The sequence below is a fragment of the Carica papaya genome, chromosome 6 (genome assembly GCF_054855325.1).
Source record: "Carica papaya isolate Zhongbai chromosome 6, ASM5485532v1, whole genome shotgun sequence".
Classification (NCBI taxonomy): Eukaryota; Viridiplantae; Streptophyta; class Magnoliopsida; order Brassicales; family Caricaceae; genus Carica; species Carica papaya.
Genome location: NC_142314.1, coordinates 19418879 through 19435623, shown reverse-complemented (window position 1 = coordinate 19435623; position 16745 = coordinate 19418879). Strand labels below are relative to the sequence as shown.

Sequence of the window (16745 nt, the reverse complement as noted above, 5' to 3'; positions counted from 1 at the left end):
AGGCACACTTCGGGCTGGCCAAACCATGGTACGATCTATGACCACGACTGTACCAACTATAGTGGTCCTAATAGATAATCTATAGTCACGACATTACTTAGCCACGAGTGACCCCTAAAAATAGTACGATACCACTCTCGTCAGAGGGCACGTCGTAATCCACTGGGAGTGGTCCTCTTGTGTCTTTATAGACTAGATAAGGGAAGGGAGAAATAGATACCCCGAAGGGCAAGGGAAACAGATACCCCTCAGAGATAAAAAGCCTAACGAGACACTTGATGCAATATGCATGCCAATACAGATACACTTCGAACCATACAAGCTTCACTATACTTTTCTCTTTTTTTTTTATCTTTTTATTATCACGGCTACATATTACATTTATCATATACAAATTCACCAAGTGTCAGTAATTCACACAGCATGCTTGAAAATCAAACAATTCGACTCATTTGAATACAAAGGCATGCAAAACAGGTAAAATAACTATCATATTAAATTTTTTTATCTAAAAATACTCCTTAGGAGGTCGAAAGTAATACTAGATTTCTTACCGAAATCTCGATGTTTTCTCGTTCAGCATTTTCCTTTCTTTTTCTTCTTCTCTGACTATTTTACTATATCTCTCTCTCTCTAAATCTTTAAAAAATGGAAGTATGGAGAGGAAGGGAAGGGGAAAAGCAATTTATAGAATTTCAGAACCGTTGGATTCGTTCCAAGTGGCAAAATCTTGTGAAAAGAGAAAAAGAAAAGTTTAATTGCATGAAAAATGAGGGAGGAAAATTTCCTCCTCCGGCGATGGCGGCGCGTTGCTTAAGGCAGCAGTGGATCTCTGCTCGAGGTGACAGAGCCTGGTCGAGGTGCTGCAGACTAGCTTATAGGCACACAGGCCTGCAGCCGCGTTCACTGAGCCTAGGTGTACTGGGCGCCGCACGCGCAGGCCTACTGCGCAGGCCCTAGGCGCATAGGGTCTGTCCGGGTAGGCCTGTAGCATGGACGGTGCACGCACAATGTGTGGCGCCAGTCTGTGCGCGAAGTGATGTGTGGACAGCCCGCCTGCGAGTGACAAGATGCGTGCACAGGTCTTGACCTCGCGCCATGCGAGCGTGCGAAGGGGAGGTGCGTGCTGTGCGCACGTCCCGTGCCTGCGTGCGTACGGATGGGACTTGAACGTTGTGCGCACACCTGGCGGCCACTGCGTGTTCATGCACACGTGCACAGTGCCCAGCACCCATGTGGGCAAACTTATTTTCCTATGGGATTTTTGCATGCGAGCCGATTTTCTCCCGTTTTTCCATTTTTTGATTTTTTTCTAATTTTCGCTTTTGAAATAAAACAAAATTATGTAAAATAAATAAAAATAAAAATAATAGTAAAATTAATAAAAAAAATAAAAAAAAATAGATTAAAATCATAGATCTCGAGAATGGTATAAATTAATTTAAATTTAGGGTGGCCAAAAGCCCGAATAAATGAAGTTTTCAAATTATTTTAGCACAGTGATGGGTGGGGTCTTATAGAGGATCTAGTAGCGGACCATTTATTGAGACTAGAGAATTTGTTACCGACAAAATAGGAGATTTCTGAACTTTTTCTTGATGAGAAGTTATATGTTGTGTTTTCCAGCTCTTCTAAGTTACCATGGTATGCTGATATAGCTAATTTTCTTGCAGAAGGGTGGATACCAAAGTATTTTAGTTTTCAACAAAGGACAAAGTTTATTACTAAAGCCAAGAATTTTATCTGGGATGATCCTTACCTATACAAACTTTACCCAGATCAAGTTATTAGGAGATGTGTGCTTGAACAGGAATTCAATTCCATTATGAATCACTGTCATGATAGGGAGGCAGGTGGTCAATTTTGAGCAAATAAAATAGTTGCAAAAAGGTATATCTCTAGTTGTGTTGTTTCCACAGTACAAATAATATCTTAAAAAGTTGTGAAATGCCCCTAACTAATATTCTTGTGTGCGAAATTGATAGTGCCTAAAACGATATCATTATCACCCACTTTTGAGTTGTTAAACTTGATGTTATGCTATCTAATCTAAGCTATTTTCTATATTTTATTGCAGGACAAGAGATAATGATAAAACAAGGAAAAACAATATGAAAAGGGGAAGAGTTCATGAAAATAGTCATTCGGCCAGAGGCAAGCCTTGGGTTCAGCAGTTAGTAGTAGGTCCTATCCAAAACAACTTAGCCTTGGGCAAGGCTAAAGGTTACACACAACAGTTGACCTAAATGAAAATACATGTTTTTTTAAATCTGGAAAAAATCTAGGGCCAAAAATCATCATCATTCTTCTTCTTGATGCCACATAAAGCTTTAGCAGCAGATTTCACACTCTCTTTTCATCTTCTTTCTTCTCTTTGATCATTAAAAAACTCTTTCATATTGAATCCACCAAGAGTGGCTAGCTATATTATTTTTTCTAGTTGATAGATCTAGCAAACTCCAGCAATGTACTTGTGAGATCTAATCGAATTAATTTGAGTTTTATTTCATATCTGGTATTTATTTATTTCCTGTACCTATATATATTTGTTGTTTTGAATTCGTTTCAATAGGGCCCATCATACGTGGAGAGAAACGGCAAGCAACTAGCCAAACTCCTCAAATTCGTAACCATTTAAGTAGTTTTGGCACTTAGTAATGATTAGTGCCGCACCAAGGACGTAAGTAATCTAGTTCACTAGTTCACGTGGATGAATCCGGCAACTTGAATCAAGTCTTTCTAGCTCTTAAGGCCATTAACAAGTTAAATTCTATGGACGTTCCCAGGACTGTGTAGCAATGAAGAACCAACTAATAAATATTTTTTGGTTGGTTTAAGAATAAAGAAGGATTGGTTGTCAAAACATTTCTAACAACTATAACTCATTTGCCATATTTTGGATAAAATGAATCCTTGCATCTATGATCAATTATATTACTAGAGCTAGCTATTTCGTCAACTAGGAATTCTTCTTATAATTGCTTAGTTTCTAATTTGCAGCCAATAATTTGTTTAACATTATTCTACTTATTGTTCATTTTATATTTTGTGTATTGGACTCTACAAAGCCACCACTTGTTTACTTTTTATTCGTTGGTCAAGGAAGAAAATTGGTTTTCAATTTCCCGTGGATTCGATCCTTCTTACCAGTACTACAATTTTGTTTTATTAGTTAAATAGGAATCTCTTTTTGGTGGATTCAACACCCATCAAATTTTGGCACTGTTGTCAGGGAATTGAGATTAACTAATTATTTTTCCTTTTTATGACTAGGACCGATCATAGAGAACCTCTTTTTTATGATTGAAAAATCAAGAAAATAAAAGTTTAAAGAAACAGACCCAGCTAGAGAGAAGAATGTGTTAACAGGACATTATTTTTGCAGACAGCAGTGTAGCCATTGAAACCAAACTAGAAATCAAGCAATTTGTCGAAGAATGCACATTAGGGGAGCTGGGAGCACGCCTACCAATGAGTAGCCCTCTACATCGTATGTCTAGATTTGAACGTAGCTTTCGAGTTGAAATCTATCCTAATTCACTTCCTGCCGAAGTTCAAAAGTTTAGAGAATAAAAACCCATACAAGCACCTAAAAGAACTTCATGTCATGTTGTGACATCCCAAATGCTAATTAAGGCATAAGGATGCCAGATATGAAAACATATTACAAGAGCATAATAGATAATTGTATGCAGCGGAGTAAATTATTACAAATCCCTTACCAAAATATATGAGGTCAGAAGTGGCAAAATTCAAAATATCAAAATACAAAAAGGGCCACTTCTTTAATCATGTGAATGGACTTATCAGAGTGCGGGACAAGTCATGCACTCAAGGTTTGTGGATCCACAGGATCCTAATAGATTTTAAGGGGTAGGTCAGCGATTGGTTCCTCACTATCTTCGTCATCTGGGGGGACGACATGGAAATGGGTGAGTTCTATATACTCAGTAAGAAAAATAATACTTAAATAATATCATAAGATTTCAAAAGTGAATAATTATGTCATCAACACTTACCATCTGGGGTCACATCAAGGTTCTTTCTTAATTTATGACAATAATTAATTTAATTATAAAATATTAGATCCATCATGTCATAGTCATTACAATAAATTCAATCATGCTGATAATAAAGAAAATCAAATAAGTAATGATATGCTCAGTTTTTGTGTCATGCTTTGTGAAGTTGTTCTGACTTCCATCTACTGAGGGTAGATAGCGATTTCTAACTACCTATGTGGAATGACCAGATCAGATATAACAAAAATTTGCCAACAATACATTTTCAACTTACCAAACCATAGGACCACTGTGTTTGGCACAGGTGTGGTCATAGATAGCGATTTCTAACTACCTATGTGGAATGACCAGATCAGATATAACAAAAATTTGCCAACAATACATTTTCAACTTACCAAACCATGACACGATCTATGACCACACCTGTGCCAAACACAGTGGTCCTATTAGATAGTCTATAGCCACGGCAGTAATTCGCCAAATGTGACCCCTAACAGATAATTCACGTCACCACTCTCATCAGAGGGTATGCCGTAATCCACAGGGAGCCGTCCTCTCACATCTTTTCAGACCAGATAGGGGAGGGAGAAAATAGAAACTTCTTAGAGATAAAAAGCCTAACAAAACACTTGATGCATTATGCATGTCAATACAGATACATATTTTTCATACTATTTCATACTTAGTCTCCTTTTCACATTTCAGTAATTGATCACAAAAATTATATTATTTAAATTACATGCAAATCATCAAGTGCATATACAATCATATAACAGTCTTTATCAAGTAAAATTTACTTCATTTGGACATTTAACATAATAATACAAATCATAATTTCAAGTTTCATAATTTTGGCTCTAGAAATGCTCATTAGGATGTTTAAAAGTAAATACTAAATTCTTTACTGAAACCTCAAAGTTTTCCTACACCTTTCTTCTTCTTCTCCTCTCCTTCTCTCCCTAGATTAATCCCTCTCTAAGCTCTTGGAGGATGAAAGAATGAAATAGAAGTGATGACGAAAATGGGAAGGGTGGGGTCTCTATTTATAGAAAATATGAACTGTTAGATTTTTGTCAAGTCATAAAATCTAGTGAAGAGAGAAAAAGTGAATGAGAAGGGACTGATGTGATGTCTGACCGATGTGACCAATGAACAAATGACGCACGTGACAGCAACACAAAAATTGGAGGCACGCCTCCCAAATTATGGTGGCACACCGCCTGAGGTAGCAGAACACTGCCCCATTTGGCCGCGCGCGGAGCCAGCCTGTGCGCACACGGGACCTTCAGTGCACAGGCCTACTGTGTGCAGGCCTATGTGCGCAGGCCTCCCATGCAGGCTTACTGCATAGACGACATGCACACAGAGCGCACGACACCGCACCAGTTTGTGCATGATGGGACGCGCGCGGATTGTGCCTCTCTGGGCCCAATGGGATGCTCAGGCAAACTAGCCTCGCACCCGGTACGGATGGGACATGCACATAGTGCACACGTCTGGTGCTGGCTGCGCGTGCGCAGCACATGATGCCCACGCAGCACGCGATGCCCACGCAAGCGAGTCCTTTCTCGCGAGCGTTTTCCCCCAAGATTCTGCCCTTTTTTTCGATCTTTTCTCCTAAAAATTTATGTTTTAAATAAAAATAATAAAATGATATCAAAAAAAATAATAAAATATAAATTTTAACAATAAATTAAAAATATGAATTTAATTTATGAAATACGATATTAAAAAAACTATGAAATAATTTAAAGAGTTCAAATGGTCTTAGGGCCCGAATAAATAGGGGTTCTCAATTACAAAATAAATGCGAAGGTTTGAAGGGTGTTACATGGGTGCTCAAGCATAAAGCTGCACAGAGTGTCCGAAGAGCAGATAAGATTGAGGGCATTCCCTTTTTCTTTGAATGATACAGCCAATAATTAGTTGTCTTACCTATCTCCCGAATCGATCACGACTTGGACAAATGGTAAAAACCTCCCTAGATCATTTTTTCCCAGCATCTCGAGTAACCGACATTATAAGAAAAATGTGTGGAATCCATTAAAGGGATTTTGAGAGCTTACATTATTATTGAGAAAGATTCAAACAGTTGTGTGCAAGTTTCCCACAATATGATATCTCAGAACAATTCTCATTCACTATCTCTATGAAGGACTGCTGCTTATAGAAAGAAGAATGTTAGATGCAGCAAGTGGTGGTGCCATAGTGAACAAAATACCTTAAGAAGTTAGAGAATTTATAGGGATCATGGCCACTACTTCGCAGCAGTTTGGGAACACACGAGACACCCTAAGAAAAGTGAATGAGGTAAGTATTTCTTCTCTTGAAACTCAAATTTCACAACTAACTACTTTGGTGCGAAAAATAGTTTCAAGGAATAACCATCAGGCAAGGGTTTGTTGAATTTGTGCGCATCCTAGACATCTTGCAGACATGTGTCCTACACTTGAAGATGATGACTAATAGCAAGTTAGTGCGATTGGAGGATTTTTTAGTTAATCGCAAATGAGATATGACCCTTATTCTAACACATACAACCCATGATAGAGGGATAATCCTAATTTTGCTATGAAACAAGGTAACAAAATTTCCAACAATATTAGCCAAGATCACCTCTACAACAACAACCAGCACCTCCAAAATAAGGTATATCTCTTGAAGAAATTATTAAATCACTTGTTACTAACACCCAAAAATTTTAACTAGAGACAAGTGCAAACATTCAAAATTTGGAGACCCAAGTGAGACAATTAACAACATCTATGAGTGTAAGCTAGAATCCCAAGACAAATTACCATCTCAAACTGTGGTCAATCCAAGGCAAAATGTAAGTGCTATCACCTTGAGAAGTGGTAAGAAATTGCTGGAAATTTTTAGCCTTGGGCAAGGCTTATAAAAGAGCACAGAACCAAAAGACCTAGTTGATGGCAAGACACACAAAACAAACCTAGAATCTAACCAACTAGCACCATTTAAAATCCCTCCACCATTTTCACAAAGATTTGTACAATTAAGGAACAAAAAAGAAGAGAAAGAGATCTTAAAAAAATTTCACAAGGTTAAGGTAAAAATTCATGTACTCAATGCAATTAAATAGGTACCTTGACATGTCAAGTTTTTAAATGAGCTGTGCACTATAATAAAAAATTGAACTACAATGAAAGGGAAAGTGTGGAGGAAAATATTTTAGCTATAATTAAAAGGAAACTACCCCCCAAATGCAATGACCAAGCTCACTAATAGAGAAGCCACAAAAAAATCCATTGGGTTTTACAATCTAGAGTGTTTGCACAAGTCTCGCTGAAGGCTTATGCCCCAACCATATCTGGGATTTAATTTGCCTGTTACCAATGCAGATTCTATTCAGCCTCCATTGCACAATAATCCCTCACCTTAGAAGTGATTCTGCTAAAATTACAAAAGATGGATGCCCGCATGAATCACATCAAGACCTTGAGCCTCAAGATGGCCGCTAATCTACATAAAGTTGAGGAGCTAGCCCAATCTGTAGCTCAGGCTTTAAAGATCAGCCCTCACCCCAAGACTAGATGATTCTTCCAAGTGCGTTGCACCTCTAAATCAAGTAACAAGGGAAATTAATATGTCCCTTCATTATTCCTTTAATTTTATTACTGATTCTTTTTATCACATTGGGCACAATGTGTCATTTAAGTGTGGGGCAGAGGCATTCTGCATTTTGCATTTTGCATCTTAAGTAGTTAGTTTTCTTTTTTGGGTATATCATTCTAGGTATTTTGACATTGTGTAGTTTTTGCCATATCATACATTCACCTACAATAATTTGTGGTCCTAATCTTAACACCTATCTCTATTATTTTTAAATAACTCAAATGAGATATTTTAAAAATCGAATTGCACTTATAACTATCTCCTAGGAATTGCAGCTTATTTTTCATCTTTTTACACCTTAAATAGTTATATTTAATCATATATTTTTATGCATGACTTGTTTGGGATTGCTTATTAAAAAATTTCTCTTATTTTTGAGTGAATGTTAATACTTAGAAGGAACTCTACTACAAATTATCCAGATTTGTGTGTTTAGAATTCTATGGTTCATGGGTAGGACTTAGAAAAGAAAATTAAGGTTTGGATGAATAGGACAAATTGACTAGCATGTGATGGGTGAGATGGAGCATAAAATGCACTCACTACCAAGAACATTTTTTAGATGAAAGTGTGAGATTGAGCATAAAACGCATTTATAATATTTGAAATCGATACTAACTGAGTAACCGGGTGCACTCATCACAAATGTTTGTCCTCACGTCAAAAGGTTAGTGACATTTCAAGCAAAAAGATTAGCCACTAATAGATTTTTTATTTTTAACATGAACCTATTGCATGAAATCCTTATTTTTGGATAAGTTTGGTGGATGTTCTACAGGGTATTGGTTGTTTCTCACAATGAAACTTTTTGTGTGATAAAATTTGTAATTTTTTCTCATGTCATGTTTGATAGTAGTCAAAGTGGTTATATGTTGATGTGGTTCCCTGAAACTCATCCTGCAGAAAACTAGTTGATGGTTATTTTTACAACTCGATGATTGAGATGTAACAAGCGAATTGTGATCGAATGATTGGGAATAGATGGGTTGAAAGTGAAGGGTTAAGATTTAGAGACTTGTATTGTGTGGTGCTTGAAGACAAACACAAGATAAGTGTAGGGGAGTTTGGTATTGCCTAAAAACAACAACATTATCACCCACTTTTAAGTTGTTAAACTTGATGGTATGCTACCTAATCTAAGTTATTTTCTATATTTTATTGCAGGGCAAGAGAAAAGGATGAAATAAGGAAAAATAATATGAAAAGAAGAAGAGTTTGTGAAAAGAGTCATCAGCCCAAAAACAAGCCTTGGGTAAGGTGGTGTGATCCTAGACACCCCAGAATTAGTTCCAAAGATGCAATCTTGTATCAATGAGGAATGCCCAAAATAGGAAAGTAATTTCATCCTTGAACACTTTTCTAATTAGGATTATTCCAAGAGATGGACCAAGTTCATTCAAGCCAGAAGGCTTAAGGCCTAAGTAAGATTAATGGGCGTGAAGAATTGTGAGAAAGTCCAACCTAAGAGTGAGAGGACTGATCCTTGGCCCAAGTTAAGAAATACCAAGATCCACATCCTTAGGAGAAAGAGCCGAGCATGCAAGCCAACCCGTACGCCCCACGCGAGTGAAAAGCGTGCGACACTGCGCATGTGCACGAGTTTGGAGTTCCACGCATTACCACCCATGCGTGCACGACCCACGACCCACGAGAAGAAGACCCACTGCTGACAAGCCCAACTTGGCCTCCCCACACAGTTGGGCTAGAAACTTGCCCAGTTGGTCCACACACGCAAACTCGCAGCCACCCGCAAGCCCGCCTTGTGCGACCCGGGCAGGCCGATTGGCCCAACCCGTCTAGGTTGCCCAAAACCAGCCCTCTCCCCACTTTTAATTAATTAAAATTTATTTTATTTTATTTTAGTATTTAAAAGGCTTTTGGGACCCACTTTTTAATTTCCCATGTTTTAAATTAAATTCCCACATGCTTAAATTAAATTTCCCATGTGTTTTCCATGGAAATCATATGGGATAAGTCTTATCTTTTTTTATTATTATTTTAATATAATTTCTATCCTTATAATTATTTTAATTAATTATCTTGTATTTAGAAGAGATAGAATAAGTATTTTATTATATAATTATCCTATATTTATATAAAATTTTATCTATCATATTATTTTATTTATTTCTTCAAGAGATTGTAATCATCTAAAAGTACCCCAGGAGAGTGTGACACCCCGCTAACCTTCGCACTAAATTTGTATCTGGAAACCTCTAATTATTCAAGCCTTAAGGCCACATGAACTCTTTTCAATTCGTAACTTTTTATCATAATTCGTAATTTTAATTTTATTCTGAAAATTATAATTTCGTTATTTTTACCAATTTTATTATTTTTGTTACTTTTGCCAAAAAATAAATTTCAGGAGAAAAGACAAAATAAGGGGCAAAAAACTTGCGAGAAAACACCCTCGGGAAAAACTCGCTGGCCTGGGCATCACACGACGTGCGTGCGTACGTGCACGCGGCCAGCACAGGACTTGCTCACTATTCGCATGTCATGGTCGCGCGGGGCACGAAGCCAGTCTGTGTGCGTATCCCATCACATACAGACAAGCCAATTCGCACACGTCACATCCCCTGCAGAGAGGGCTGGCGTCGTGTGCCCTATGCGGATGTCGTTTGCATAATAAGCCTGCGTGGTAGACTTGGGCGCATGGGCTTGCACGCGGCAGGATAGGCTGGCGTGCCTATAGGCAAGGCCTGTAGCGCACGATCGACTTAGGGAGGCACACTGCTCCCTCAGGTAGTGTTCCACCACCCCTTGGGCAATAAGCCACTGCCAGTTGGGAGGTTCTTCCTCCATTTTTCATGTTGCAATCGTGTTGCGCTACATCACTCTTTTTCCACTCAACTTTCTTTCTCCCACTAGATTTTGCCACTTGTCGCAAATCTAACGGTTCCCATTTTCTATAAATAAGGACCCCTTTGTTCCATTTTTCCTCATTACTTCCATTTTATTCTTTCATCCTCCAAGAGCTTAGAGAGAGAGAGAGTGATCTAAGGGAAAAAAAAAGGAGAAGAAGAAGAAAGGTGTAGGAAAACTTCAAGGTTTTAGTAAGGAACTTAGTATTTCTTGGACATTTTAACAAGCATTACTAGAAATTAAAACTATTAAGCTTAAAATTTATGATTTGCATGTTTTATGTTTAATTGTTTAAATAAAGTGAATTCTTCTTAATAAAGCATGTTATAAGATTATATGGGCACTTGGTGATTTGTATGTGATCTAAATAACATGATTTTTGTGATGGCTTTTTGAAATATGAAAAAGAGATTAAACATGAAATGGAATGAAAAACTTGTATCTATATTGACATGCACAATGCATCAAGTGTCTTGTTAGGCTTTTTATCTCTGAGGGGTTTCTATTTCTCCTTCCCCCATCTGGTCTGAAAAAATGTGAGAAGACCGCTCCCTGTGGATGATGGAATACCCTCTAACGAGAGTGGTGACGTCAATTATCTATTAAGGGTCACCTTTGGCTAACTACTGTCGTGGCTATAGAATATCTAATAGGACCACTGTGATTGGCACGACCTTGGTCATAGATCCTGTCATGGTTTGGCAAGCCAAAAGTGTGCCTTGAGAAAATTGACATTATATATCTGATCTGGTCATTCCACATGAATAGTCAAAAATCTGTATTTACCCTTAGTAGATGGAAGTCAAAATGACTTCGCAAAGCATGACATGAAAATTTTAGCATTTCATGATTTCTTTGATTTTTTTCTATTATCAACATGATTGATTTTATTATTATGACTATGATATGATGGATCTGATGTTTACTTTAATAAATAACTTATTTTTATAAAGTAAGAAAGGACCCTGACGTGACCCCTGATAGTAAGTGTTAATGACATAATTATTCACTTTTAAAATCTTACGATGTTATTTAAATATTATTTTTCTTACTGAGTATATGGAACTCATCCCTTTCCATGCCCCCCAAAATTGAAGAAGATAGTGAGGAACCGATCAGTGACCTACTCCTTGAAGTCTTTAAAGATCCCATGGATCTATAAACTTTGAGTGCAGGACTTGTCTTGCACTCTGATGAGTCCATTCACATAATGATAAAAGTGACCCTTTTATATTTTGATATTTTGTATTTTGTTGCTACTTCTGACCTCAGTTATATATGTGTAATTGGACTTTATATATATTTTGGTAAGGGATTTGTAATAATATACTCCGCTGCATACAATTATTTATCTTGCACTTGTAATCTTTTTTTGTATCTAGCACTTTTATGCCTTAATTAGCTTTGGGGATGTCACTGATGGTATAAGAGCAGTTACGTGGACCAAATCCCTTACAACTGAGGCTTTAGGTAGAAAACCCTTTAGGATATCCAGAAAGAATGAGTCATCTTTTCTAAAACTAGACCACCAACTCATGTCTTCCTTTTCTTTTATAGAAATGATGCAAGGGAGACCTTCTGTAGAATGTATTGAAAAACCCAAGGCCTAGGATCATCTGACTAGGGCTGAATTTATTAAACTTTTTTGAGCTATCCAAGGATTGACTACAGTCGTAGGACAGAACTAAGACAACCATTGTCAACACCCTGCCCTAGATTATAGAACAACCGAAAGGTCTATCTCTCATAACATAGCAGAGTTTAGGAAGCTTAACCCGCCACACTTCGAAGGTGGCCCTGACCCCTTAATAGCTGAAGCTTGGATCCTGCAGATAGAGAAGTTTTTCTTTGTTCTAGGCCTAATCGAGGAACATAAAGTCCACTTAGCAGCCTTTATGTTAACCGGTGAAGCATAACACTGGTGGTGATTCAAGAAGGAAGTCCTCCCTACCCCTACCACTTGGGAAGTTTTCATGGATGTGTTCTTTGATAACTTCTTCCCAACTTATTTTTGAGAGAAGAAAGAGGAGGAATTTTAGGACTTTTGCCAAAAAAATTTTACGGTTACCCAATATGCAGCCCGATTTATCCAACTGTCTAGGTTTTTCTCTCTAATGGTCACCCCCTGAAAGTCGTAAAGATAAGAAGTTTCTGAAAGGCCTTCATGCCTACATCTATGATCGGGTTGCGATGCTGAGACCTAGCTCGTATGCTGAGGTGTTAGAATATGTCCAGTTGGCCGAAGGTCTCATCTCAACCAAGCAACAATACATTGCTTGAGTTCGTAACCAACAACAACATCAACCCCAATAACCCAAAAGAAGATTGTCTGATCTATAAGTAATCACCCTGATAAACGAACTTGAATTGCCCCTACCCCTGCTCAGTTTTCCCAACCATGTCAGCATTGTGGTCACTCGCATGGTAAACTACCCTTTGGGATATTAATCACGTCTGCTATCGGTGCAAAAACATCCAACACCTTAGAAAGGATTGCCCTCAGCAGTCAAAGGACGTGGCCAGATCTGTAGCCCAAGATACTTTTGCCAGAGCTTTGATCAATACAGGTGCTATACACTCTTTTATCTCTTGTGCATTTGCTTGTAAATTATATATTAGGTCTGACCCTTTAAGAGAAATATTAGTTGTTAAAACTCCCTCTAGGGAATTATTAGAAGCTCACTTTGTATATAGAAATTATAAGATAAAAGCTTCAAAAATAAAAATATTTGTAGACCTACTACTCTTAGATTTCTCAGGGTTTAACATTATTCTAGGAATGGATTGGTTAGAAAAATATGAGAAAATTATTAATTGTGAAACTAAAGTTATAACCTTACGAACTTCAAAAAAGAAACAAAAAACCTATTTTTTTTCTAATAATTGAAAAAATAGGAATATGGATGTTAATCCTGCTGTGTATTTCATTCCCATTTTTTACAACTTTTTAAGAGTTTTTTCAGTTGAACTACCTGGTCTATCTCTCCCACAGGAGATAAGTTTTCTATCAACATGCTTCCTAGAACTCAACTGATCTCGAAACCTGCCTATCGCAGAGTCGTGCTGAGCTCATAGAACTAGAAAACCAACTTTTTGAGTTTTTTGGCCATAAGTTTATTCGCCCTAGTCACTCCCCTTGGGGTGCTCGGGTGTTATTTGCAAAAAAAAAAGGACGGTTCCCTAAGACTATGTATAGACTATTGAAAACTCAATTAGGTAACGATAAAGAGCAAGTATCCTTTACCTCATATCGATGATCTTTTTAACCAATTGCAAAGAGCCACAGTCTTCTCCAAGATCGACCTCAGATTGGGGTACTACCAGTTGAGAGTTAAAGAAGAAGATATTCTAAAGACCACTTTTTGGTATCGATATGGCTTGTGCAAGTTCAAGGTTATGCTATTCAGGCTAACTAGTGCCCTTGTTGCCTTCATAGATCTCATGAACAGAGTTTTCCAGCATGTACTGGATCAGTACATCATCGTATTCATTGATGACATCCTAATATACTTTAAAAGCCTAGAGGAACATGCAGTCTACTTATTTGAAATGTTGGGGACACTTTGTTGGAATCAGCTGCTTGCTAAGCTCAGTAAATGCTCCTTTTGGTTGAATCGAGTCTCCTTTTTTGGTCATGTGATTTCGAGTGAAGGAGCTTCTGTGGGATCCACCACGGTTGAAATGGTGATCAATTAGAACCTGCCCACCAACGTAGTTAAAGTACGTAGTTTTCTTGGCTTGGCAGATTACTATCAATGATTCATCAATAGATTCTCTAAGATTGCTGCTCTGTTGACCTGTCTCACTAGGAAGGGCATACCTTTTGTTTGGGATTATGAATGTGAAGAGAGCTTTATGGAATAAAAGCATTGTCTTACCTCTGCTCTAATGTTAATCCTCCCCGATAACACTAGAAGATTCCAGGTCTACTGTGATCCACCTCATGTTTGTTTGGGATGCGTTTTGATGTAGTATTATAGAGTGGTTGTTTATGGATCAAGACAATTAAAGGCTCATGAGTGAAACTACCCTACTCACGTTCTGAAGTTGGTGGCCATAATCTATGCCTTGAAGATATGGCGTCATTATCTATTTGGTCAGATCTTTGAAATCTACACTAACCACAAAAGTTTAAAATAAATTTTCTCGCATCGAGAATTAAACATGAGACAAAGACATTTGATGGACCTCCTGAAGGACTATGATTGCAAGATCATCTACCTTCCCGGTAGAGGGAATCTAGTCGCTGATGCACTAAGTTAGAAGGAACCCATTGTGTTGGCCCAAACTATGGCCTCCAGTTAGAAATTAGTTGATGCTATGCAGGCACTCCACCTCAACCACTATGGCAATGCTGCCTATCTCACTCAGATCCGAGCTATATCTTTTTATAAAGATTTGGGAAGCTCCATCCATGGATCAAGAAATCACCAAAATTTCTAGTAAGTTTACTTCTAACGAGTTTTCTGATTTTAGACTTACCGATAATGGGTTGTGCAGATTTTGGGACTATATTTAGGTCCCTATCGCTATTAGGACAGATGTTCTCAAGGTTGCCCATGCCTCTAAATTGTCCATCCACCCTGGAAGTACCAAGATATACTGAGACTTGAAGCACCAATACTGGTGGCTAGGAATAAAGAAGGACATTATCGACTACGTCTCCCAATGCCTTACTTGCCAATGAGTTAAGGCATAACACCAGAGACCTGGTAGTTTGTTACAGGGCCTCCTGATTTTGGAATGGAAGTGGAAGCATGTACCCATGGATTTTGTCACCGGTCTACCCAGGACCTGTTTAGGTCATAATGCCATTTGAGTCATCGTTGATAGACTAACCAAGACCGCCCACTTCTTACCCATCAGGACCACTTATTCCACCAACATATTAGCCCCCCTTTATGTTGATGAAACTGTTCGACTCCATGGTGTTCCCTCATCTATTATATCCGATCGAGATCCTCAATTCACCTCCCATTTTTTGGGACAGCTTTCAAGAATTGCTTGGGTGTAGATTGTATTTCAACACTGCTTATCATACCAAGACTGATGGTCAGTTTGAACGCACTATCTAGACATTAGAAGACATGTTGCACGCTTGCGTCATCAACTTTGGCAATAACTAGTATGAGTATCTTTCCCTATATGAATTTGCTTAAAATAATAGTTATCATTCCAGCATTGACATGGCTTCATATGAAGCCTTGTACAGTAGGCCCTGCCATTCTCCCACTTGCTGGAGCAAAGTTGGAAATCAGCGTCGTTTGGGACGGACTTCATCAAGGAGGTTATCGAGAAGGTCACTATCATCCGTTTGAACTTGCCTACCGCCCAGAGTTACTAGAAGAGTTATGCTGATAATCGTAGAAGACCATTGGAATTTGCTATCAGTGACCAAGTCTTCCTCAAGCTTTTTCCCTATAAGGGAAAAATGCAGTTTGGGAAAAGAGGGAAGTTGAGCCCCTAATATATGGGACCTTTTCGAATCGTAGAGCGTGTTGGAATCGTGGCATACTGCCTTACTCTGCCCGGAGAGTTTGTGGGTCTACATAATGTTTTTTATGTCTCCATGCTTAAAAGGTACCACCCTGACCCTTTTCCTATCATTCCTCATGATGAGACGCAAGTGCAAGCTGATATGACGTACGAGGAAATCCCTGCAAAAATTCTTGGTTGCACCGAAAAGGATTTACACAACAAGACGATCCCCATAGTGAAGGTACAGTGGCAGCACAACACTCCAAAAGAGGTGACGTGGGAGTTAGAGAGTGAGATGAGAGAGAAGTTCTCAAACTTATTCGTGACAAATTTGGGGGATAAAATTTTCTAAGGTGGGGTGAATGTAACACCACACTAACCTTCGTGCTAAATTTGTATTTTAAAATCCTTATTTATTCAGGCCTTAAGGACACATAAACTCTTTAAATTATCTCGAAAATTTTATATCGTATTTCCTAAATTTAAATCATATTTTTAATTTTATTTTGAAAACAGTTATATTTTATAATTTTGTTATATTTATCAATTTTATTTTATTATTTTTATTATTTTGCTATTTTGTTTAAAAATAATTTTCAAGAGAAAAGATGAAAAAAGGGGCAAAATCCCACAGAAAAACACTCGCAAGAAAAACCCACCCATGCGGGCATCGTACGCTGCGTGCGCATGTGTGCACATAGCCAGCATAGACGTGTACACTCTGCGAACATCCCATCCATGTGG

The 16745-nt window shown here is 38.1% G+C and overlaps 1 protein-coding gene across 1 annotated transcript; it reads left to right on the top strand.

Moving 5' to 3' along the window:
* The first annotated feature begins 15993 nt into the window (after positions 1–15993).
* LOC148253374 (uncharacterized) lies at positions 15994–16353 on the top strand. Its single transcript, XM_088223343.1, has one exon. The coding sequence runs from the start codon at positions 15994–15996 to the stop codon at positions 16351–16353; it is 360 nt and encodes a 119-aa protein (XP_088079469.1).
* The last annotated feature ends 392 nt before the right edge of the window (positions 16354–16745 follow it).